Below are 26083 nucleotides of genomic sequence, written 5' to 3' on the forward strand. Positions count from 1 at the left end.
CCCTGAGGGGTGCACGCCGTTGCTCTGGTGGCCCCAGCGGCCTGGCCTCTGCTGGTCTGTCGACCCGGGAAGGCTCAGCTCCCCGCCGCCCCTGGGCTCGGCCCCCCGACCCCTGCAGCCGGCGGATAGTAAGGCAGGAAGAGGCTCTCGGAGGCGCAGCTCCTCATGGCGCAGTGCGTGTGTAGCAGGAGCCGCGGGAAGCGGTTGGTGAAGTACTGGACGAAGCTGTCGGGGACAGCGCCCAGCGTCTGCCGGACCTCCTCCGGGAGCTCCCTGTAGTGATGCTTCTGGAGGGTCGGAGCAGAGAGCCGGGGCTCAGCCGGGCCAGACCTCAGGCCTCCCCACCGTCCAGGCCCCTCCCGAGTCCCGGAACACACCTTGTTCCTCACAGCACGGAGCAGGTCTCGCACCGACGTCCCCTTGTACGACCGGAACCTTCTCAGATCTGTGGGCAGGGAAGGCATTGGCACAGCCATCCCTGCTGGGGCATCCCTTCGGCCTCCCGGGCCCCCCAAGTCTGGCCTCTACCTGTCTGCAGCGGCACCGAGATGTGCTTGTGCCAGTCACTCCGGACCACCTCGGAGCCTCCCGCCTCGAGCGCTGTCACCAGGGGCCCCTGCTCAGGCTCCTTCTCCAGCCAGTCGCTGACATCCTAGGACCCACAGAGCTTCTGAGCCTCCTGACCGGGACTGGAGGCCACAGGCCAGGAGGGTCCAATGGCTGGGGGCGTGCAGCAGCCAAAGCTGCCCGGCTCATGGTGAAGGATTGTTGCCTCCTGTCGGGTGGAGCTTCTCTGCTATGCAGGGGCTAATCCAACCTGTGACAGAGCTGCTGTTTTCCCCATTTTACAGACACGCAAACAGGCTCAGCGACTCAAGGTCACAGAAGTGGAATGTGCTGTCTGGGCATGAGAATAGCATGAGCGACAACTAGGGCTGAAAGGCATGAAGTATGTCCTCACACCAGGGGCAGCTGGGCCTGGAAAGCGGTGCTGAGGAGACCGTGCAGGGCTGAGAGGGCAGCGTGTGGGAGGCTGGGCTCTGTCTTGGTTTAGATCAAGAAGCTGGGCTGCCTGGAACATATAGATGAGTCTCCTTCCTGCAGCCAATCTGGCCTCCTTTGTTGCTCAGAACCCAAACTCCCTGCGGCCTCTCTCCAGATTTCCAACTGACCTGGAAGAACTGGAGCTGCTTGGCTCTGCTCCAGAAGAAGGGGTGGGCCAGCACCTGGTGAGCGGTGGGGCGAGCCTGCGGCAGGGGGCTGAGCATGGCCTCCACCAGGCTCCGGGCGACGACCTTGTCTGCAGGGGCGAGAGGGAGGAGTGGTTTCAAGCCCCCCCAGCCTCTGCCTTGCTTACCCCCTCCTCTGCCAGCCCAGGTCCCCCTCACCGTGGGCCTCTTCCTCCAGGTGAGCCAGACGGGGAGGCCCCGCGAGGATGTTTGCCTGACGATAAAGACTCTCTCCGAAGGGGTGGCTGCCACCAGAAAGTACATAGTAGAACACACAGCCTGCAGAGAAGATGTCCACTGCGCTGGTCTGGGGGCCAGAGGGACAGAGATGAGGAGGAGGGCTCTGCTCCAGGAAGTCTGCCTGGCTGCACTCTGCCCGGGGCTGGGGCGGCAGCCCAGGATTTGGTTCAGGCTAGAACTCAAGGATGCTTCCCAAGAGGCATCTTCATGACCCTACACTCCCTCCGCTCTGCACTGGTGAAAGAGATGCGTGGTTTTCATCCAGTCTTTGCCCCCACTGAGCCTCTAGTTTAGGTTCTCCACGCGTTATTCCTCCAGGTCTGGTGGGTGATGCTGACACATTCGAGTGAAACTGGCTGGGCATGAGGCAATAAGGCAGCATTGCGGACTGGGATCTGGTACCAGCCCTGTCCATAGGTGGCCACTGGCAACACAGCTGCAGCTGGTTGCCTACAGGGGACTTTCTAGGGTTGCAGAGCTTTTGATTTTGTGAAAGAATCCAGAAATCTAGACTTTAATGTGGAATTTCCCAGAAGTTGAAATGGTGGCTGCAAATTTAAAAATTCAAAACCCGCACAGGCTCCTAACATGAGCGCCCTGGTTCTTGGGCCTCCACGTTGCCACTTCTAGCTCTCCACTTCAAGAATGGGGGTGACTCTGGTCTCCTCGTGTGTTTCTCTCATCCATGCCTATGACTTCCCTCTGAACACTGACTCAAAAATCTATGATCCTGGGTCTCCAAGTGCCTCTGGGGGTCAGAAACTGTTTTGTGACAGTTATATTAGCTCATGTGTGTGTGTGTGGGCTAAATCACTTCAGTCGTGCCCGACTCTTAATGATGCTATGGACAGTAGCCCACCAGGTTCCTCTGTCTGTGGGATTCTCCAGGCAAGACTACTGGAGTGAGTTACCAGTTCTTCCTCCAGGGGGTTCTTCCTGACCCAGGGATTGAACCTGCATCTCTTAAGTCTCCAGCATTGGCAGGCAGGTTCTTTCCCACTAGCGCCACCTGGGAAAACGCTCCCCCAAACCCTCCAATCTGGGTGGCTCTCCACTCTGGCTTCACAGTAAAGTCACTGGGGGTCAGTTACTGGGTATAGGGCCTGGGCACCTGAATTTTTTCAAGCTCCTCAGTGACTACAGCACAGTAGAAATGAAAACCATTTTCTAGCTCAGTGCTTCTCAACCTCAGGGCTTGACATTTTGGACCAGATAATTCTTGGTCCTGCGCATTGGGTGTCTCACAAGCATCCCTGGCCTCTGCCCCCAGGTGGCAGCAGCAACTTCCCTTTCCCCACCAAGTGAGAAAACCCACAATGTCTCCAGACATTGCCCAGTGATGGCAAAAGTCTCCCCTGGTTGAGAACCACCACCCTAGGGGAAAAAGGGAGGCGTTATCCCCACTTTACAGATGAAGAAACAGGCCAGGAGGAGTCACTGAAGGCCACAGAGCGGGTGATCCAGAGCCCAGGCAGCAGAGACACTGGGCGGGGAGGCCTGCCTGCAGCCTGGGGCAGGACTCACAGGGCTGTCTGGAGGCGGGACCTGCAGGAGCTCGGGTGCCATCCAACCTTCTGTGCCCGGGATGCCAGAGCGGAGGCTGAAGCTGCAGCGGCCGGTGGGCAGCTTCTTGCAGAGGCCGAAGTCTGAGAGCACCACTCTGCCCAGGCCCTGGCTGTCAGGCCCCGCAATGAGGACGTTGCCCGGCTTCAGGTCGCGGTGCACTGTGAGAGCAGAGTAGAGCTGAGAGCTGAGGGCTGAGGGGGGCAGGCAGGGGCTTGGAGGGAGGCCGGGAGGCGCCGGTACCTATGTGCAAGGAGTGCAGGTGAGCCAGGCCCGCCATCAGCTGCTGTAGCGCCGTCCCGGGCTCCAGGCCCCAGCCGTCCGGCTCCGGGTGTTCCACGTACTGGGGAGCAGTGAGGGGCAGAGCGTCAGCCTGCAGCCCAGGACCCCCGGCCCCGCTCCCACCCCGGAGCGCAGGCCTCACCTCCCGCAGCGAGGCCCGGCAGAGTTCCAGGGCGATGTAGTGGAACTGGGGTCCCCGCTCGGTGCAGAAGTAGCGGAGCACGTTGGGGTGCCTGTCTGACTCCTGCAGCAGCTGCACCTCCCGCCGGACCAGGCTGAAGCACTCACGGAGGAGCCGCTTGACCGCCACCGCCCGCCCCTCAAACTGTCCCCTGGGTGGAGATCCAGAGGGCAGATGGAATCATTAGGATCCACGCCCGCCTTGGGGGTTCTTTAAAGCGGGGCTCTCCAAGGGATAGTGGCCACCTCAGCCCAGCTCCTGGCTGCCACTCACCGGAAGACAAAAGTCCCACCAGCCCCTCGGCCCAGGATGTCCTTGGGGTTGAAGGAGATCTTCCCCACCACAGTGAGCTGCTCGGCTGGGGGAGAGGAGTGGGAGTCTCAGGGGGACTCTGCCCACAGCCGCCACCCTGCCCAGTCCAGACCCATCCCCCCAACCTCGGTCTTTCTCCGGCCTCCCGCTTCCATGCCCCGCCGGGCGCCAGACAAGGCCCAGTGCCTCAGGCTACCGCTTACTCCAGGCAAGTAACCTAACCGCGGCGCCCTGGTTTTCTCATCTGTAAAGTGGGACTATGTCAATGATCCTGCATAATATTACTGTGAGGAGTAATGGAAAAAAGGGTGAGGACGAGGTCTACTCTGCTGTCCTCTTTCATCATTTTCCCTCTTCTGGCATATTCTGCCCAGGTTTCTTTCCTTTCCCCACCTCCATCAGTTACTAATATATAAACCCTTTCGACTGAGGTATTAGATCCAAATAGGAAAGTGAATTTTGGCAGCCAGAAGCATGATGAAGGTGAAGGCTGTGGCAGAAAAGACTGTCCTGGGTGGGGATTGAGGGGGCTGGGGAGCAGTGGGCATGTGGATGCTAAACTGTCTAGAATTAGTTCCAGGGCAGCAAGGAGCCCCCAGAAGGCCTTGGCTTCCTGTTACGAAGGGTGGGGTTGGATTTTCCTGGTGGTCCAGCGGTTAAGAATCCGCCTGCCTAGTGCAGGGGACTCAGGTTTGATCCCTGGTTTGGGAAGATTCTACATGCCCCAGGACAAGTAAGCTCACGCTCTGCAACTACAGAGCCCATGCGCCTAGAGCTCGTGCCCTGCAAGAAGAGAAGCCACAGCAGTGAAAAGCCCGTGCACCGCAACTAGAGAGGTAGCCCCTGCTTGCAGCAACTAGAGGAAGGCCTCAGAAGCAATGAAGACCCAGCACAGCCAAAAATAATTTTTTTTTTTTTTAAAGGGATGGATGGGATTGGCTCAGGTGAGTGGAGGAATTGGGCAGTTACTGCTCTTCCTTTTGGGTCACCTGGGAGAGACCCCTCACAATGACCCAGGCACGGGGCAGGCTCCTGCTCAGCTCCAGGGGGCCCCATGCACACAGCTAAGTGTATCTGGTGCCCCTGGAGTTGTGTGCCCTTCCGTGGCCCTGAGAACACTCTCCCTAGGAAGAGCTGCCAGCTTTAGTCTCTCTAATCGGCTCTAGGAAAAGCAAAGAAAATCAGCGTCAGGGATCTGTGAGCAAAGTTTTAAGTATTAAGCTCAGCACTGCTCTAGGTTATTTGCTTAAACACTCTCTGCTGATGAAATGCAAGCAGTAAGTGAAATGTGTATACCCTGGACTCTTAGGAGTGTGGTCCTGAGGCTTGCTGGAAGCACATCACACACCAGTAAGCTGGGCCTGTCTCTCCGGCAGCTCAGAAAGCAGGGGCAGCGTTGTTGGAAAGCCTGTTTGAACAAACCCTGCTCAGCTGGCTCCAGCTGAGGGTCTCTGAGCTCTTCCGGCTCCTCTTTTGTACCACTCTGTACCACTCGCTTGGTTCTGGTTTCCTGTCTTTTTACATGTCTGCCTCCCCTGCCTAGATGCCCTCCACGTGAGATGAACACTCACTACGTGCTTTCTGGGTTAAATTCAGAACTAACTCTAGATTCAGGAGGACCCTCAGGGCTGGGAGGGAAGCCAGACTTCTGGCCATGAAGTTCTTGAATGCAGAAATAATGAATCAGGAGGCTCAGTCTGCACACACATTTTCACCATCATTTGCTCGGCCTTCTATATCATGATAACAGAGAAGCAACAAACACAGGCGAAGTTCTAAAGGAATTAAAAGTCGTCACACGGTGGGGAAGTGATGTATGGTCAGAATCGCCTCTGAGATCCCCAGGAATATGAGATGCACTGTGTTGCTTCTTTTACACGGGTTGGGAAACCATTCAAGCTGGTTACCTACTTCATGGGCATTGCCAAAATTCAAACAGAGATACCATCCCAAAGTTGACCTGCTTTTGAGTTCCCGAGCTGCTACTTACTGGCTTTGTGAGTCTGGGGTGGGAGTGTCATCAACCTTTCTGCCTTCAGTTTCCTCTTCCATAAAATCAGCATAATGATAGTATTATCCACCTCATGAATATGAGTTCACACATGCACAATATTTACAACAGGACCCGGTATACAGTAAGTGCTATATAAATGTTAGCTCTCAGTTTTAGCTGGCTCAGGCTTGATTGTGCCCACTTGCTGCTGAATGTACCATGTAGCTAGTAGTCCTAGAGGACACGCTGCCAAGCACGTGTAGATGCATTTGTGGAGGTTACATGAGAGTGGGGCAGAACTCCACTGCCGATTTTGTCCTGAGGAACATTCCTTTCCCTGCACCAAGAGGAGGACCAAGGGTTCCAAGGTCAGAGTTCCTGACGCAGAGGTCCTGAGAACACGTTAGGGGCTGCCACAGGTGTAGAGGGCTTTTTTGGAGAGTGGTTCTCGAAGCTTTCCTGCCATCTGCCACATGTGTTTATTTGACTCTCCCTGCAGGAAAGATTTCGATACACTGGACTCCAAATTGCTGCATATTGGATGGGCAAGTCCCAGCCATTAACTCCGTCTGTCCCTCACACCTGCTCAGCACATATTCACTCTGCATATATTTATTGAGTTGAGAGCTCTGTTTAAGAATCTCTGGTGGCCAGTGTCAGTCACTAACTCAACAGATAATTCCTGGGTCAAGCTCTGGGTGCAGATTGCAGCAGCAAGCAAGGCAGGCTCAGCCCGAGCACCCGTTCTCCTGTTTGCTGCAGGTCCCACCACTCCCTATTCTCTCTCCTGTGTGACTGCTTCACTTCTTTGCTTTATTCACCTGACCCACCTGTGAGCATGAGTGTGCAACCCTCCTTTCAGTTTCCAGAATGTGCACCCGGCTTTCTTGCATCTCTGAACCTTCACCTGTGCTCTTGGGGCCACTTGGAAGGCTCCTGCTCCACTCCGCCCTGTGGGTAATTCCTTCTTCTCTTTGGGATCACAGCCTAGACTTCACTTTGAGGACACTTCCCATGTCCCCACATCGGAGCTCCATGACCCTCTTCTATGTTCCTACAGCTCCCTGAATCCTCCCATCCCCATCACAGCATTCATCACTGCACTTAATCATCACAGCACTTAATCATCATGGCACTTGATGATTACCATTCTTTTCCATGCTTTCCCAGAAGTTATGAAAAAACCAAAGGAAAGTTTACTAAAACTTTAAAGAAAGTAAAGAAATAGAAAGGTTTCTTTTAAAGTGCAGAGGGAACTCAATACTATATAGAGATTGTTACCATTGAGTTTTGTCACGAAATGACCACGCTCTAGCTGGGTATTTTATTCCCTTGGATTCTTGTCCTGAAGCACTGATATTACTTTGATTGTTTTCTCATAGTGAGTAAAGAAGTTTAGGTATTTCATGTAACAGGGGGCCTGGATGAACCAGGGTTGGAATTCAACCTCCTGTATTCTCTTCCTCTGTGGGTTAGTGGTATCTACAGACCCACGAGGGGACTGAGGAGATGTCTGGGGGAAGGAATTCCATCCCGTCAGTAACTGGGTCTAGTAGACCGTGGTGGTGAGGGACAACTTCGGGATGATGGGGGGAGGAACAGCAAGGTTTTTTGACAGGAACCAACTGGAACGATGTGGAGTCTGGGTCCTCTGGGGAAAGACTCGGCTTGAGTCAGAAGGTCCAAGGAGGAGTGTTTCAGGGTGCAATGGGGTGAGTGTTATGTGGAACCACCCAGAGCCAGTAAAGTGACCAGAACTGCAACCTTCAGGGCTCAGGCAACTCTGCCGTGGGGGGCTTTCTACAGGAGCTGAGCCCCCAGGAAGGAAGCTGCTTTCCTCACAGCACTGGGTGGGGGAGGGGTGGCGAACACAGGGGCAACTTTGGAAGCAGCATGGGAGCATCCTACCAAATGTGGGGCGGACTTCAGGCTGAGTTAGCGATGCAGCAGAGTAGCTCCAAGGTAGGAGGCAGTGGCTTGAGCAGAGCCAAAGAAGCAGGAAAGTAGCCTGAACTGACCAATAAAAGCACATGGAAGTTCCCCTGGGGCACCCCACAGATTCCAGAGGAAGCTTGAAAGGGCTTCTTTATAGGATGAAATTGAGAGAAGAGAGGAAAAATGTTTAAAAAATAAAAAGCCCTAAAGAGAAAAGGAACCAAAGGGTACCTAGGTAATTTACTATTATTATTATTATTACCAAATATGATATTATTTTAACACATATTAATAACATCAGCTTGGTAAGATTTAATAATCGTGGTGATGGTAAACCTGTCATATGAGGTGATGTAATGGAGTTGGTGTTATCATTCCCACTTGACAGATGAGAAAACTGAAGCTCAGAGGAGTCAGGCAATTTATCAAAATTAACAGTTAGTGGACTTAGATCTACACCAGTTCTATCTGTATCCAGGGTCCCTGAACATAATGACAACAGTAAAAATGACGGCAAACATTTCTAGAGGGCTCAACTACACAGCAGGCACTATTCAAAGTTATCTCCTATTAAGTCATTTAGGATCGGCTTCCCTGGTGGTTTCGTGGTAAAGAATCCGCCTGCCAAGGCAGGAGACGTGGGTTGGATCCCTGGTCGGAAAGAAGCCTTGGAGAAGGAAATGGGCGACCCACTCCGGCATTGTTGACTGGGAAATCCCATGGACAGAGGAGCCTGGTGGGCTACAATCCAAGGGGTCACAAAAGAGTCAGACACAACTGCACAACAGCAATCCCACTATAGGGCCTTCCAATAATCGGATTTTAGAGTTAAACCTGCTCCTCTCTTTTCTGTCCCTGATACTGTCCTTTCTTGTTCACGTGAGCTCACCTTCAGGGTCTTCCAGTGGCTGGCCTTGCTCTGGGGGACTCTGAAGCCTCTTCTGGCTCTGAAGGGTGGTGTTGGAGGGCTGGAGCTGAGCATCCTGAGAGATGTGAGAAGGGCCTGCAAGTGCCAGGGGGGCCTGGTGCTGCTGCTTCTCTGCCAACTGCTGCTGCTGCTGCTGCTGAAACATGAGGACCTATGCGGGCTCGGCCCTCCCTGGCCAGCCCTGCCCCACGATGGGCCCAGAGGCTGTGCCTGAGACGGCCGGTCCCTGGAGCACTGGCATAAAGAGCACAGTATCGAGGGCCTGGGAGCTGCTAAGAGGAAGGCAGGGGACAGAACTGGACCTGGGTGAGGGAGAAACTCGCTAAGTGGTCTTGGAGAGGAGCAGAGTTCCTCTAGGAAGACCGTAAGATGCACCTGAGGTCGGAGGTGATGGGCTTACCTGCCTCATTAGGAAGAGAATCCATCCTCCCAGGAGGAGAGCAGTGAGACTGGCTGCCAGCAGGTCTTGGGGTCCCAGGCCTGGATACAGCTCTGAGGTTTTCTTTTCAGGATGTAGCTCCAGGTTCAGAGTTTCCTCCCGGCTCAGGCTCAGTAGCTGAGGACCAAGGGGCTTTCACTCTCAGTGGCCTCTCCTGCTATGGAACCCCTAACCCCTCTTCATCACGAAGTACAGGGCTGGGCTTAGCTTGAACGGGTGGAGAGTGAGTGGGCTACATGATGGTGAACCTGGCACTCTCCATGGTGCCCGGAAATCGTGTGCCCCAGGAGACCTGGGGTGTCACTAAAAAACCCTGATACTCTTGGATTTCACCAAAAAATACAAATATCTACCTCCAGAGATTCTGAATTCAGTGAGGTTGGAGTGGGCTCCTAGGTGATTCTGATGAGCAAGCAGATTTGAGAATTATGTCATTTTGAGAAGAGAGCATGCCTGTTCCTTCTAACCTTGAACTACTAGTGACTCTTGTCCAGTCCTCTCCCAGGAGGGCATACTTTTATAGTTTTTCCATTTTCATTTTCTCACTTGATAAATCTTTTGCCACCTCTAAACTGAAGAATAAAGAAAACCGTGTTTCACAATTTAGATAACCAATACCTTTTTGACACTTGGAACACTTTTTCTGGCAATAACAACAAAAGAAGTATTTCTTCTGAGAAATTGTGAGGTCAGTTGACCCACCTCAAATGTTATGCCTAGAAGTCTAAGGAAAAGGTCCAAGGGCTGCCACCCCTGTGGCATCTCCCCACAGGCCCTCTGCCCATCGAGCACTGACCTCCAAGAAGAGAGTTGGAGCCTGGATGCTTTCTGAGGGTCTGGTCCCAGAAGCCCCACTCCCTGGGGTGGGATGGACTCTGAGCATGGTGGTGTGCAGGACCGGGGGTGGCTCATGGTGTCCTAAGGGGCAGGGACAGGGTCAGTGGGCTGGAGGTGACCTCAGCCTGCTAGCTCAGAAGCTGGGTTCACAGGTCCTTTCAGTTTGGGTGGAAGGGGTCTCACCAATGAGAAGCCACTGGCTGGGGAGGGCCACGCTGCCTGAGGGGTATCTGACAGCAGTGCTAGGTGAGCCCTCTCGCTCTCCTGAGACTTGCACTGTCACCTCCTCTGTGGTGGGGCCATCGGTGGGGGCCAGGGTCAGTCCACGAGGCTGTGGCAGAAGATGGGGAGTCATGAGTGGTGGCGGGGGGCTTCTCTCCTGCTTCATCCCCTCTTTCCAGCCCCTCAGAGGCCCTTTCTCACCACTAGGGCCACCCCAGTGTGAACCAGTGCCTTAGAGACATAGAAGCCAGCTTCATCCTTTCCCACATACAGTGTCATCCTAGTGGGGGAGAGGAAAGGGGAGAAGAATGAGTGATGGAGGTGGGCGGTTTCAGTCCCATAGTACTGGTGATCTTACGTTGTCCCCGCCCACACTTACTCCGGCCTGGGTCACGTGACTTGCGTTGGCCAATGAGATGATACCAAATGAGACAATCAGAGGCTTGAGAAATGTTTGTGCATCGGGCCTTGCCTTCTCATGGGGTTCTTTGGAACCCCGAGGCTACCACAAGAGGAAAACCAGCTTACTGTGTGGGGGTATGAGAGAACTTATTCGATACCCCATAGGCCAAATAGTCCACTAACTACGAGATAGGTGAGTGAAGTCATTCTAGATTGTCCAGGCTCAGCCAAGCCGCCGGCTGGCTGCCCAGACCAGAAGACCACTCAGCTGACCCACAGAATCTTGAAAAATAAGGACTGTTCATTCTGAAACCCTAAATTTTGGGAGTGATTGGTTATATAGCAAAAGCTAACGATACAAATTCTATAGTCACTGCTTCTAAATCTATTTCTAGCCCAGACCTCTTCTAGGAGCTCAGTTTTCTAAATCTGAACTCATCACCTCATTCCTTACCTGCTTCTCTTCCTCCTCCCCTCTTCTTCCTTCTATTCCTCCTCCTCCCCTAATTCCTCCTCCAGTGCGCCCTACCTTGGAAAACAACAGCACTCATGTGCTTCTAGAAACCTGAGGGTAATTGGTGACTCCTTGCTCACAATCATCAAACTTTCTAATCACCAAATACTATCTTTCCCTCTTAATATCTGTTCAGTTCAGTTCAGTCGCTCAGTCGTGTCTGACTCTTTGCGACCCCATGAATCACAGCACGCCAGGCCTCCCTGTCCATCACCAACTCCCAGAGTTTACTCAAACTCATGTCCATCGAGTCGGTGATGCCATCCAGCCATCTCATCCTCTGTCGTCCCCTTCTCCTCCTGCCCCCAATCCCTCCAGCATCAGGGTCTTTTCCAATGAGTCAACTCTTGGCACGAGGTGGCCAAAGTACTGGAGTTTCAGCTTCAGCATCAGTCCTTCCAATGAACACCCAGGACTGATGTCCTTTAGGATGGACTGGTTGAATCTCCTTGCAGTCCAAAGGACTCTCAAGAGTCTTCTGCAACACCACAATTCAAAAGCATCAATTTTTCAGCATTCAGTTTTCTTCACCGTCCAACTCTCACATCCATACATGACCACTGGAAAAACCGTAGCCTTGACTGTTAGCCTCCACTTATTTCCATCTCCAGTGTTTCTGTCCTAGTCCAGAGTGTCTTCGTCTTTTGCCTAAACTAATGCAATGTTCTGTGCCTGCTTCCTCCCTACAAGACTAAGACACTCTTTACACTATAGTCAGTTATCTTTCTGAAATGAAAATATGATCAAATCACTTCTTTATCTAAAATCTTCTAATAGCTTCTCCTTAACCTTCTCCTAAACCCTTCAAATGATCTGATAAGATCCCTGTTTAACAGCCTCAGACCTTATTCTCTGCTCCAGAGCTGTGCTTCAGCCTTGTTTTGCTAACTGACTCTGTTTCCTGGTTGCCGTGATCTGTCTCTTGTTTTCATTTCACCCTTTTGGTTTCAACTTGTATGTCCCTTCCTCTAGGAAACTTTCTATGATTGCCTCCTGCCCCAGTCTTGATTTAGGTGCCCTTTTATACGTTCTTATGATACACTATACTTCTCTTATCTCATCCCCTGTCATACCATATCATGATTACCTCTTTACACACCTGTCTCTTGCACTAGGTTCTGAGATTTCTGTAGGTCGGAACACTGGCTATATTACTGTACTCCCGGAGTCTAGCAAGTGATTGCTATGTAGGAAGTGCTCAATTAATATTTGGAGAACCAACTGAATGAACGGATAATCCCTGGTTTTCCCAGTCTGTCTCCTGGCTCCCCAAGATGGGGACACTAAGGTATTCGGTGTTACAAGGAAGGGTCATTTTTAAGGTTTTTAAAAATCAATAAACACATGTGCCTTTGTGCTTAGTCCCTTCATGCGTGTTCCACTCCTTTCAACCCTATAGACTGTAGCCCACCAGACCCCTCTGTCCATGGGATTCTCCAGGCAAGAATACTGGAGTGTGTTGCTATGCCCTCCTCCAGGGGATCTTCCCAACCCAGGGATGGAACTCGCATCTCCTGCATCTCCTGCACTGCAGGCAAATTCTTTACCACTGAGCCACCGGGAAAGCCCCAATAAACACATAGTACCTACCAATCAGAACAGATGCCAGCTGCAGCACTGGGGTGGAGATATGGAGGCCCTTCCCTGGCCAGATTTTACCCCATTAGCTGCTGAATGGTGAGGCTATCCAGGGGTCCTGGGAGCACATGCAGAGCACTGCTTATTTACCAAACTGCTTGAAATATTGTGATCCTTGGTTCAGCTGTACTGTTGTATCATGGTTGGATATCACACCTGTTGGACCTGGGCTACACCTGGGCTTCCAGAAGCTCCTCCCCGGCCCCCAGACATGGGTACTTACAGCAGCTGGGTGTCTAAGGCGGAGAAGTGGGTGGCTGTGTCCTGGGGGCCTGAGGCTGGCAGTCGGATGTGGCCCCAGCGCAGGGCGAGGAAGTGCAGGGTGTCTCGAGCCAGCGTGAGGTGGGGTAGCTGGCGCAGGTTCTCCTGGTGCCACGTGTAGATGCCCACCACAGGGACGCCCAAGTCCTGCGTCCATAGCACCGCCCCGCTTCCTGGGTCCACGGTCAGCAGCAGCCCCATTCCACAGGATGCCAGGTAGCTCATGTCTGCCGGGAAAGACGGTCGCAGAGGTGTGGTCAGGGCGTCCTGCCCTGAGGCACTTTGGAGCATCTTGGGTGGGGAAGCCGCTTTGAGGGCAGGCTGTCCGCAGGGCCCCCCACGCGTGTGGAGGTTGGGAGAGATCACCTGCAGGGTTACCGGGACATGGGACGTTCCCTGGGTCACTTTGATCAGGCTCAACGGGACAGTTGTGGAAGATGTAGGGGTGAGCTGGAGTCATCCAAAGGAACTCCGGTGTGTAAATCAGTCCTTGTCACTTAGGATGTGGGGGAGTCAGTCATGGTCTGGCTGTTGGTCAGTCAGGGTGGTCTGGACACGTGGGTAACATGGGAGTCATTTAATGTGAAGGGGGTTCAGTTAGGGGCCTTGTGGGTGTCGGCTGTGATGTGTCAGGGTTGCCTGTGTGAGTTCTCAGGTGGAATGGTGGAGTCAGGATCTGAGAGTGGCCTAGGGCACCTTCGGGGTCATTCAGGCATTTGGGAATGGCAGTTACTATTACTTTTTTAAACACAACATGATTATATTTTAATACACAACCAAAATACCAAATACCAGAGTAAATTGATGACAATAAAATACGGTGTTTCATTTGCACTGCATGACAAAAGGTTGACACCCTTAGTCATAAATGAGTTCTTAGAAACCAGTAACAAAGATATTGATATACTAAGGGAAATGAAGAAAAAAAACCCCCCCAAAACAGAAGGAAATGAAATAATACCAGTGACTACTATGGATTAAGTATATATGAAGATGACTGAGCCGAACAATAACAGAAGAAAAGTAATTTCTTTGTAATATTATATTACCCAAAATTAAAATCTACCATTTTGTACAGTTTTGGGAAGCATACCCACACACGGAAGGGCAGTCATTGTATCAAGGGGGGGTGGTGACTCTGGGGACAGTCACTCAGGGTCATCTCTCAGGGATCCGTCAACACTGGGGGTCAGTTGGGACACACGGGGACTGCTCAGGTGTGCAGGGGTTGCTTGGGGTCACTTGGGGTGCGGGCAGCACCCGGAGTGACCTGGCTGGGCTCACGGGATGTGTGAAGGAGTCAGGATGCTAAGAACTTCTCAGGGTACCGGAGAGTCAGGCTGCGTGTTGAGTGGGTGACTTAGGCTGTCCATCAAGGGGGCATCGTTCAGTATGTGGGGTCCCCCAGGGGGTCAGATGGGCCTGAATGTGGTGGGGCTTGGTCGTGGATGCCACTCAGGGTTCCTTGAGTGGAGGACCTTGCTCTAAAGTGGGACCAGGGCAGGGGGACACTCACATTTACCAGGCGAGTCATCCACGGGGGGTGCGGAGTAGCGGCGGAAGGTGGTGTTCCAGCGCAGGGCCGGGGTCCTGGGGTCGTGCATGGTGACCGTGTACTCTGGGGACACCCAGAAGCAGGGTTGCCAGGAATGCCCACGTGACACTCCTCCACCCCCACCCGGGGGACATCATTCTGTGGAGGCAGGGGCTTCCTGAGCACCCAGCCTGGAAGCCAGATGCTGTGAGCATCACTGCAGCCGAAACCAGGTCTGTTTCGTTACTGCCGTGGCCCTGGCTCCTTGTTCAGTGCTCAGTGACGTGTTTGTCGACTGGCAGAGTGATTGACTGGCCTGAACTCAGCGTGCAGAGCAATTGCCAGGCCTGGACAGAGCCAAAGCGGGCGCTTTCCAGAGCTTGGGGAGCAGCTGGGGTCTGACTCACGCGTCCGGCCGATGTAGAGGCGGGGGGTAGAGGGTTGCTCTGTGGTCAGCGTCATCTGAGTCTTCCCTGACTCAGGGTCCACCACAAACCAGGCATCCTGCTTCCGGCCTGTGGAGGTGGGAAGGGTGCCCGCTCTCTCTTGGTGAGTCGGAGAGGGTGTGCAGCCTGTCCGCGCCGTGCCCCGCTGGCCCAACGGGACTGGAGGGGTGCTTACCCGTATAGAAGACGCCATCAGAGCTGCGACACGGGGAGGCGTGAACCAGCTCAGGGATGGTGAAGGGCAGCCTCTGGGGAGTGGGAGGAGCAAAGAAACACATGCAACCTATTCACTGGGCACAACGATGATCATATCCATTTCCCAAGAGGCTGAGTAACTTGGCTAATGTCACACAGCTGTAGGTAGCAGAGTCAGCTTCCAGAACCCGAACATTTAACCACTCTGCTACACGATCTCCAAAGGAGCTGCAGAAAATCCCACCCCCAGCGCTAAGATGCCACCTGATCATGTGCTCCTGGACTGACAACCTCAGAAATACTTGCTGAGACTTGAAAATTCCAGTGGCCATGACAGCCTTGGAGATGCTGGGGACCTGTGCCAGATTAAGGGACACCTAGGAGACAAGGCTGGCTTCCCTGGTGGCTCAGATGGTAGAGAATCTGCCTGCAATGCAGGAGACCCGGGTTTGATCGCTGGGTCAGGAAGATCCCCTGGAGAAGGGCACGGCAACCCACTTCAATATTCTTGCCTGGGAAATTCCATGGACAGAAGAGCTGGCGGGCTACAGTCCATGGGGTTGCAAAGAGTCGGACACGACTTAGCGACTGACACTTTCACTTTCAAGAGACATGAGGACCAGATGCAAGGGGTGGTCTTGGTTTAAGTTCTGGACTGAAAACAATAAAGCACACCATCGACAAAATTAATACGGGACTTCTCTGGCAGTCCAATGGTTAAGAATCCACCTGCCAATGCAGAGGATATGGGTTTGATCCCTGGTCTGGGAAGATCCCACATGCTCCACAGTAACTAATCCCGTGCCCTGTAACAGCTGAGCCTGAGTGCTCTGGAGCCTGTGAGATGCAGCCAGAGAGTAGCCCCACTTGCCACACAGCCAAAAACAAATAATTAAGTAAGTAAAGTCTTTTAAAAATGAAAAATTAATATGGACTGTGGGTTAGATAACACTATTGCATCAATGTTAAATCTCCTGATTTTGATAATTTACACTCAGGTTGTGTAGGAGAAAGTCCCTGTTTAGGAATACACAATGATGCTTTAGGAATAAAGGGAAAGAATGTCTGCAACGCTTTCTCAAAGAGTTCAGAAAAAGAAATTTTATATATACACATGTAATAGTATCTATCTATATCTATAAACTATATATCTATAGTATTATCTATCTATATCTATTAAGATAGAATAATACGAATTTTATATATATGAAAGTGAAAGTCACTCAGTCGTGTCCGACTTTTGCGAACCCATGGATAGTCCATGGACTTCTCCAGGCCAGCATACTGGAGTGGGTAGCCTTTCCCTTCTCCAGGCGATCTTCCCAACCCAGGGATCAAACCCAGGTCTCCCACATTGAAGGCAGATTCTTTACTAGCTGAGCCACAAGGGAAGCCCAAGAATACAGGAGTGGGTAGTCTGTCCTTTCTCCAGCTGGACTTCCTGACCCAGAAATCAAACCGGGATCTGCATTGCAGGCAGATTCTTTACCAAATGAGCTACCAGGGAAGCCCTTTATATATGTGTGTGTGTGTGTGTGTGTGTATATATATATACACACACACACACATGTAATATTATCTGTCTATATCTATCTACTAAGAGAAAATAATAAAGTGAAAGTGATAAGACGTTAAAAAAATTGATGCGGCTGGTAAAGGGAATAAAGAATTGCTCTGTACTATCCTTGCAAGTTTTCCTTAGGTTTGAAATTATATCAAAGTGAAAAACATCCCCAAACTCCACATACAGAGCTCTTAGAAGACAGTGCCCCAGGCACAAACATGTCCTGAGTCAGGACGGACAACAAAAGAAGGCGATACACCTACAGTCGGCGTGTAAGGTCAGTGCTGTGATGGGACAGCACGGAAGCTGAGGGGACCTGATGCAGGTGTGAGGGATGGAGGACTGAAGGAAGACGTTCAGTAGCTCATTCATTCATTCAGTCATTTCACCTATTACTAGCTGGGTGCTGGGGCCCATGTGCCTATCTGTACAGAGTTACATTTCTGGTGTGTGTGATAAAAAACAAACAAAAACACATAAACGACAATACCAGGGGGGTGGTAACTGTTATTAAAACAAACTCAGAAAACTAGGATAGAGGGTGATTAGAGATGCTATTTCACATAGCGGGGTTAGAGAGTGAGAACTCCAGCCAAGCGAGTAGTGAGGTTCAGGAGCACGTGGAGGGTAGAGGGACAGAATGCTGAGACCACCGGCAGGGTCACCTACCAGCGAGCCCAACTGGCAAGTTTGAGGAACAGCCAGTGCACTGGGAGTGGGATGGAGAAGGGCAGACGGAAGTGGAGGCAAGCTGGAGGCAAGATCACGGGTTGGGAAGGAGTTTGGATTTTAAATTGGGCCTGGGGGGATGAATAGGAAACAGCTTGGGGAGGGGGAGCATGTTTCACAAATATTCTGGTTCTCCTTCTGGGCTCCTGGTGAGATTACCTGTCTTTTGCTGCTTAAAATGGGCACAGCCATGAAACCCACTTTAGCCAAAGGGAGGGCGCAGAAGAAACCATGTCACCTTCCACTCTCTTCGGTGTGGGAGAAGTTCGGGTTGAGACGGAGCATCTGACAGCTTGGGTCTGCAGGGGACCATAGTGGACAGAGCCCCCAGGGACCCACATGGGTCACACGGTGTGAGCAAGTGAGCAAGTCCTGTGGATCCACGAGGATGTGTGTGCTGTGACTGCAGCGAGCGGGAACCCAGGCAGTCTGGAACCCTTTGGGGAAAATCTGGGTGTGTTAATTAATTAATTAATCAGTGTGAGTGTGTGCACGTGTGTGTGCACCTAGGTGCCCGTGGGTGAGTGAAGGGGCTGCAGGAGTGCGCCGGCTCTGATGTGCCTGGTCGGGGCGACTGGACTCTATCCTAGAGGCAGGGGGAGTGATGTCACCGACAGCCACACCCGCCCCCATAAGACCCGATGGTGGACCCGGAGCTGGATGAATAGGAGGTCTGCTCTCTGCCTCTCTCCCGGGAGACATACTGTGTGGATTCCATCAATGGGCGCCCTGTGCTCTGGCTTCCAGTGGGGCGGGGATCAGGGAAGGGGCAGGGACAGGGAGAGGGTTCCCTGGGCTCCTCTCCCAGAGTCATCGTGGGCTGGCTGTGCCTCTCCCCCAAAGGTCTCCTGGCACGTGGTCCTCTCCCCAAATCCCTTCCAGCTCCAGATAGTGATAACTGCTTCCCCCATCAGCTTAGAGCTGATAAATAGCACTCCACGGTACGGGCCATAGGACTCGGCACCCTGCCTTCTGGTCTCCTACCCTTGGCCCCCTGGGTAGCTCAGTTGGTAAAGAATCCGCTTGCAATGCAGGAGATGCCGGTACAATTTTTAGGTCGGGAAATTCCCCTGGAGAAGGGGTAGGCTACCCACTCCAGATTCTTGGACTTCTCTGGTGGCTCAGACAGTAAAAAATCCACCTGCTATGAAGGAGACCTGGGTTCTATCTCTGGGTTGGGAAGATCGCCTGGAAGAGGGCATGGCAACCCATTCCAGTACTATTTGGGCAAGCTTCGGGAGATGTTTTGGAGAGATGGTGAGGGACAGAGAGGCCTGGCATGCTGCAGTCCATAGGGTTGCAGAGTCAGACATGACTAAACAACAACAACAGGCCCATCTTTGTAAGTAACCCCATTAATAAAACATCCTTAACCTCTCCAGTAGGAGTGTGCTCTCTGTTTGCTGGGGCCTGCCTGTAGGACACACCATGGGCACACCAACATTTCTTATCAATTCAGTTTCCTAATCACAGAGTAAGCCCGTCCTGGCAGGCCTCCCATGGCACAGTCAGAGCTCTGACACTTCCGGCCTCTGCGCTTGGCCATGTGACCAGCTTTGGCTGATGAGACATTAGCGAATGTGATACAGGCGGCCTCCCTATCCAGGGGTTCCGAACCCACAGATTCAACCAATTGCAGATTGAAAATACTTTTTTGGGGAAAAAAAAAAAAGCTGCAAAAGTTCCAAAAAGCAAAACTGGACTTTGCTACACACCTGGCAGCTACTTCCATGACATTTACATTGTATTAGGTCTTATAAGTAATCTAAGATGGTTTAAAGTATATGGGAGGATACCTTCAGGTTATATGCAAATACTGTGCCGTTTTACATAAAGGATTTGAGCACCCTCTGATTTTGGTGATGGGAGCTTGACCTGGAATTGATCCTCTGTGGATACCAAGGGATAGGAGAATGAGCAAACCTTGAAAACTGCTCAGGCCCTGGGCTTGCCCCCTCCTGCTGCTTCTGACTCCCTTGCTGATACCATGTACACAAGTCCAGGCTTGTCTGCTTAAAGATGAGAGACCCCTGGCCCAGTGGCCCCTGTCAAAAGCCAGCCAACTACCAACCAGCTTTCAGAAAAAGAGCCAGATGACCGACAGCTGACCACAGATGCTTGAGCAAGACCACCCGGCTGAGTTCAGCCTAAGTTGTCACCCCATGAAATTGTGAGTTAAAAAAATGGTCTGCATTTGAAGTTTGAGTTTTGGGGCGATGTGTTATTTAGCAAAAGGTAACTGATACACGGGTTCTCCAGCAGTAAACAATCCACTGGCCAATGTAGGAGATGCAGGTTCGACCCCTGGGTAGGGAGGATCCCCTGGAGAAGGGCTTGGCAACCCACTCCAGTATTCTTGCCTGGAGAATCCCAAGGACAGAGGAGCCTGGTGGGCTGCGGTCCGTGGTGTTGCAGAGTAGGACATGACAGCAACTAAGCAATAACTAATGCATAGATTTCCCCTAAAACCCCTCAGAGGCCCTGGAGAAGCTCCTGGCGCTCTCAGAGACCTGAGAGTCAGCCTGCTCTACAGATATAGCCAGAGTCACCCCCACCCCCAACATCGCTAGGCCCCCCAGACAGCCTTACCTTAGGGCTCTCAGACTTCATCCTCCACAGGACACTCAGATTCTGGCCCTACAGCCCCCTCAGTGCCCTGGCTAACAGAAGCCCTGACCCTCACCCATCCAAGCACTGTGCGAAACACACCATTAATCCCTGTTGTTTCTGGGTCCCCAGGATGTACAGGCTGCCATCAGCTGGGTCTGAGAGAAAGACCGTCCTGTGGGCAGAGGAATGGGGGAAGGTTGGTGCACGCCGCCTGATTCCAAGAGGGCCCCTTCCCTCCAACTCCCCTGCCAGTAGGAAAAAACCCCCCCACAGGAGGCACCACAGAGCTCCAGACCCAAATCTCTTCCCTTCCTTCCAGCCCACCTGCCCCTCCAGGCAACCCTGCTTCCCCATCTCCCCGCTGTCCATGCCTTGAGAGAGCCCAGTCCACTTACTCTGTGACGTACATTGGCCCCTGGATGATGGGATCTGCAGGGACAAGTACACGGCCGTGAGCATCCCCTCCAGACTCTCCGTTGAAAGGCACACCTCACATTGGTGCTTAGCGTGTGCCGGCCACCAAGCAAGCATTTTGTCATGAGCATAATGCAATACCTCTCCTGTAGGTAGTGTCGTCACCCTTGGCCCCATTTTACAGGTGAGGACATTGAGGCTCAGAGAGGCGAAGTGACTTTTCCAAGGCCACACAGCCTGGCTAAGTGGTAACGCTGCCTGAAGACACCTGCATATTGGATTCTAGACCCCATGTTCTTATCCTGAGGTGACCTCCCCAAGCTTGAGGTCCAAGGAGAGAGGGGTGACAGCCTTTCTTTACCATCTTTCAGCGTCCACTTCAAGTCTCCTGTCTGCTTGCTCAGTGCGTGGAGACTTCCATCCAGGGTGGACACAAACAGGAGGTTCTCTGGAGTGAAGCTCTGAACCTGCAGTGGAAACAAAGCCACCTCTTCTGAGAGGCCTGGGACCACCCTAGCCCTTGTTCCAGGCAGGGACTCACTGTCCCCCAGAGGGAAACAGAAAGAAGGCTGGATGATTAGGAAAGTTCCTGGCTCCACCCCCTGATCTCCAAGACCCTAGAGAGGGGTGACAGTGGGAGCTGAAAGCCTGGCTCCTTTACAAAAGGACATCAGTGACTCTTACAGCCTCCCTAAGAGACTGATGCTTTTATTAAAAATTTTATTTGGCTGAGCTGGATTTTAGTTGCAGCATGAGAGTTTCCCTGGTGGCTCAGACAGAAGAGAATCTGCCTACAATGCAGGAGACCCAGACTCAACCCCTGGGTCAGGAGGATCTCCTGGAGGAGGAAATGGCAACCCACTCTAGTATTCTTGCCTGGAGAATTCCATAGACAGAGGAGCCTGGAGGATTATAGTCCATGGGGTTGCAAAGAGTTGGACATGAGGGACTAACACGTTCACTTTCACTTGAGGGCTCTTGGTTTGGCATGCAGGGTCTAGTTCTCTGATCAGGGATCAAACCCAGGCCCCCTGCATTGGGAGCACAGAGTCGTCAGCACTGGACCACCACAGAAGTCCAGAAGCGGTGCTATTATTCTTACCACTGTATAGGTGAAGGAGACTAAGGCTCAGAAAGGTTAGGTAATTAGCCTAAAGCCACACAGATAAACGGCAGGACTGGGACTTGAACCACCGTCTCTCTGGTTCCAGCCCCTGGTTCCTTTCTCCTTTGCGTCCCTGTCTGCCTCTCTGGGGATGACCCATTCTGCCCGCCCGTCCCACCTCCCCGCCCCCCGAGCCCCCCCAAACCGGCCCAGCTACTTTTGGTGCCAGCCTCCAGGGGGCCCCCTGGACCAAGGCTGGGGGTGGCCACGGCAGGGAGGCTGGCGCTGCCCTAGCGTCTGGCCCCCGCTGGGCTAACTCACCTGCTCCAGCCCTTCCTTGAGCAAACAGGGTGGAGCTGAGCTCCTAGCAGGAACTCTAACATCCGGGTGGCCCCGCCGCACCTCTGCAAAGGCCACATCCTGCCCCCGGACCCTCAGGTTTGGGGACAAGCCAATGGTTTGGGAGTCGAGTCAGGAAGCTGCCTCTGAGCCCTCTCTTTTTCCGCCCTGTTTTGTATCTGCCACATGGCAGGAGGGAGACTGTCCTGGGCAAGAAGCTGCGGACTGAGTCCACAGTCGAGTTTTGTTTGATCATCAGTGGGTTTAAAATTTTGTCTACAGTTAGCTACCAGTTTCTAACAACTGGGAAGATTTCACTTAAAAAGTGAAAAAGTCAAGATTTGACTTGAAAAGTCAAGATTTCTAATTTTTGTCATTTCTAGCTTTTTTTCTCATTTTTTTTTTCCACTGGAAACACCCAATCTGGCCACACTATGCTCACATTCCTAGATGGCAACCATGGGGTGGGTCCCAAGCTGGAAGTGGCCCTGGGGTGGCAAGAGCAGTTGCGTGTGTGTGTGTGTGTGTGTGTGTGTGTGTGTGTGTGTTGCCTTTGTGTGTGTGTGTGTGTGTGTGAGTTGCTCAGTGGTGTCTGACTCTGTGACCCCATGAACTGTAGCCCGCCAGGATCCTTTATCCATGGAATTCTCCCAGCAAAAAGACCAGAGTGGGCTGCCATTTCCTCCTCCAGGGGATCTTACCGACCCAGGGATCAAACCTGGGTCTCCCAGGCTGCAGGCAGATTCCTTACCATCTAAGCCACTTGGGCACACTTGCCTCTGGAAGCCCAGTAACTGTTCTGGGGGGTATAGGTTAGCCTCGGGGATTGCAGTTCTGGCTTTCCCCTCTCACTGCATTTCTGGACTTTTCCGCTCTGGGCACGGTGGAACCAGATTCCCATAGGTCCAGCTTACTTCTCCCAGAAGTTGTAAATTCGGGGTCCAGTCACTGGTAAGGGGGAGCGCTGCGATCCGCCTGAACGTGTCTGTAAAAATGGGTGTGTGGGCGCACGCCTCCACAGGGGACCTTTAAAGTTCCAAGGAAGCCGGGTTCCAGAAGTTTTAAGAGGCCCGGCAGGAAAGCGAGGGCCCCCTCCCTCGGGCTGTTTCCTGGACCCACACCCCCACGCCGCAGGAGGGACGGGGTGCTGGGTCTCCTCTGCAGCTCGTGGGGCAACTGGCAACTCCCCCAGACGAGGAGGTTTTCTCCGGCCAGGGGCTGACTTGGGGCCACCCGGACTCGGGGGAGGGCGAGGCGCCCGCTGTGGTCCCGCCGCACCCCCGGACGGCTGCGCCCCCGACCCGAGCTTGGAGGCTCCGCGGCCGCCCGCTTCTCACCTGGGGCCTGAGCGTCCCGAGGAGCGCCGCGAGCTGGAGCAGGAGCGGGGGCCACGGGCCGGACCCCCGGGCCGCGCTCGCCATAGCCCGCGTAGACGGCGGGCGCACGGCTGGCCCGCTCCCTCGGTGCCTCCGGGGAACCGCCCGGCCCGCCCGCCCGGGGGAGACTCCGCCCCAGGCTGGGCCAGCTGGGTGCTCGGGGCCGGGGCGCAACCTCAGCGGCTGTTCCCCTCCTTCCCCTGCCCTTCCCATCGCACTCACACCCGCGTCCCCCGGACACCCCGCGGGGGATGGCTCCGAGCTTTCCTGGGAAAGGCATTTTCCCCACGGAGGCCCTTAAGGAGAATTTCCCACCTGCCAATATTGTACTAAGTGCTTTTACATCTGTCGTTAACTCACTGACTCTTCACGGCACTGACAAGGTAAAAACTGAGGCTGCGAACTCGGATTCGAACTCAGATGCCTGACCTCAGAGCTTGTGCGGTTTCTTACTATGCTAGTGGCCTCTACTGAGAGACGATGAAATACAGATCAATTACTCGTTCAATAAATATTTATTACGTTACATTAATTAAGTTAAATGTGTAATCTCAGCCTGGGAAGCAGGAAAGACAAAGTCCCTGTTTTCACAATACTTACAGATTTCTAAGCGTTAGATGGGCCTCCCTGTTGACTCAGGAGTAAAGAATCCACCTGCAATGCAGGAGATGTGGGTTGGATCCCCTGGGTCGAAAAGATCCCCTGGAAAAGGAAATGGCAACCCACTCCAATATTCTTGCCTGGGAAATCCCATGGAAATCCGTCACTGCCTTCTCATATAGTTTCCCCATCCCCAGCACTTGAGCAAGAACTCCTGTCTCTGGCTTTGTTTTTAAAAACCTACCAGATCTAAGACATCCTCTAACCATCAATATGGTTAGCTTTGGAAAACCTGACTGCCTCATGGTGCAAAACTTCTTTTAGAAATAAGTACATCATGAAGCCTTTGGTTCACTTGGTTACTCCCTCATGCTTATCTGGTCCAAGACCCCCACATCAGCATAATAAACTTAACGTCATAAGAAAAGTGACTGTCATTCTAGAAACCAACCCAAGCTACTGAGCCAGTGAGTGAGCCTGCCTTTATGCTTTATATTTTGTACTCTGTACATCAGTTTTAAAATGTTCATTGTGTTTCTTAATTATGCTTGGGTTCGTGGGACTTTCTCATGCGATAAATTTGATTTACATAGAACACAAGCAAGTGAACTGGTTTAGGTAATTTGTGTATGTGATGATATAAGTAACACATTCACCAAACTTAGCAAAATTGTGAAAAATATATGAATTAGAAAACTCATTCATGTTTTCACCTCTCGGAAGCACAGCATCTCTGTTAACATTCTGTTTTATTTCCCCCAGTATTTTTTTCCCTGTGCCTATGTGTCTGGTGGGTACTGTGTTGAAATATTAATAGTGTTTTCTCCACCAGAGCTTCTTTTTCCCCTGACAGCCCTTCGCCTATTTGAATGAGGCTGTTCTGACTCTATTGCCTCAGAGAAGGGATGAGGAAGCAGAAAGAGAGAAAAAGAAGCTTCTTTTACCTTTTGAGTAGTTTTGTAACTCATGGCATGAACCTAGATTTAAGAGAATGAATAATGAGAGTAGAGCCGAGTCTCCAGACACGAAGAGGAAGGAGAAGCAAGGGATGAGAAGATGCCGCAGTCCCTGGGAAAGGGGGACCACTCTGTAGCCCCTTCACTCAAGGACAGGCCCCCACGTAGACACGAGGGATCCAAGTGCAAGGGGATCTGGGTCTTAATTCCTGGATGGAAATGCTGCGTGCTGTGTCTGGGCAGAGGGGGCGCTAGGGAGGTTCCCACCGCCTAGTGTGATGTGGAGGTGTGGGTATGTGTGTGCTCAGTAGTGTCTGACTCTTTGGGACCTCATGGACTGTAGACTGCTAGGCTCCCCTGTCCATGGAATTTTCCAGGCAAGAATACTGGAGTGGGTTACCATTTCCTCCTCCAGGGGATCTTCCTGACCCAGGGATTGAACACGCGTCTCCTACATCTCCCGCATTGGCACGTGGATTCTTTACCACTGAACCACCTGGGAAGCCCGATATGGAGGTGGGGGGGGGGGAGTTTTCTAAATGCCGGAGGGAGCAAGAGGGAGAGAGAGAGAGAAGGAGGGGGAAAGACTCTTCAGAAAGAGAAGATGGATAATGTAGCACAGACCAGTAAGGACAAGAGACAGGATGCAAGGAGACCGTGGCCATCTCAGGGGATGGCGGCTGGGACAATGATTCAGTGCCCTCTGCTTCCTGGCACTGTGTCAACTCTATGGAATTTAAACCCATCCTGGAGAAAAGCCGGGAAAAGCCAGATGGAAATGAATTTCTTCCACCTGGAACAAAGGGAACATTCATTCACCACACCTCGGTTTGTGCTCTGCTTCTGGACACATATAAACCAATAGCCTTCCTCCATTCTAGCAAAAGAATGGAGAAACAGGGTTAGTAATGGGAAAAATATTCCAATCATGATAGCAGTAAGAAGGAAGTCCTTAGGAATAAATTTAACTAGAAAGGCACAGTACCTGTATGAAACCTGTAAAATCTTATGAAGGCTATAAAACAAAATGTGAATAAATAAAAAGACATGGCTGTATGGGAAGACTTAAAATGATTAAAATATCCATTCTCTAAATTAAATTGTAAGTATAATGAAATTCTATTATTGCTATATTAAATCTATTTCATGGTCTTTAAAACTGGACTAAAATAGAGATTATATATAAGAATAATGCCTAAGAATAGTCAAGAGAAGTGTGGCAATGAAGAGTAATGAGAA

The 26083-nt window shown here is 52.2% G+C and overlaps 1 protein-coding gene across 1 annotated transcript; it reads right to left on the bottom strand.

The window, feature by feature from the left end:
• Window positions 1–74: 74 nt before the first annotated feature.
• Window positions 75–23333, bottom strand: ERN2 (endoplasmic reticulum to nucleus signaling 2). Its single transcript, XM_065919291.1, has 22 exons — window positions 23250–23333; window positions 20830–20935; window positions 20450–20483; window positions 20154–20226; window positions 15132–15204; window positions 14918–15025; window positions 14493–14594; window positions 12939–13203; window positions 10363–10441; window positions 10123–10270; window positions 9899–10020; window positions 9064–9219; window positions 8625–8793; window positions 3769–3853; window positions 3457–3646; window positions 3276–3375; window positions 2994–3193; window positions 1389–1536; window positions 1173–1300; window positions 529–652; window positions 378–445; window positions 75–287 (listed from the first exon to the last, which is right to left on the bottom strand). The coding sequence occupies exons 1-22, from the start codon at window positions 23331–23333 to the stop codon at window positions 75–77; spliced, it is 2775 nt and encodes a 924-aa protein (XP_065775363.1).
• Between the last annotated feature and the right edge of the window lie 2750 nt (window positions 23334–26083).

This window comes from Muntiacus reevesi, chromosome 2 (assembly GCF_963930625.1).
Source record: "Muntiacus reevesi chromosome 2, mMunRee1.1, whole genome shotgun sequence".
Taxonomy (NCBI): Eukaryota; Metazoa; Chordata; class Mammalia; order Artiodactyla; family Cervidae; genus Muntiacus; species Muntiacus reevesi.

Bases quoted from the DNA above. Each gene is read 5' to 3' on its own strand.
- ERN2 (XM_065919291.1), bottom strand. From the start codon at position 23,333: ATGGCGAGCGCGGCCCGGGGGTCCGGCCCGTGGCCCCCGCTCCTGCTC. The intron at 3,647-3,768 runs GTGAGTGGCAGC...ATCTCCACCCAG, and splicing joins GGTGGGACTTTTGTCTTCCG to GGGACAGTTTGAGGGGCGGG. The intron at 288-377 runs GTGTGTTCCGGG...CCGACCCTCCAG, and splicing joins TCCGTGCTGTGAGGAACAAG to AAGCATCACTACAGGGAGCT.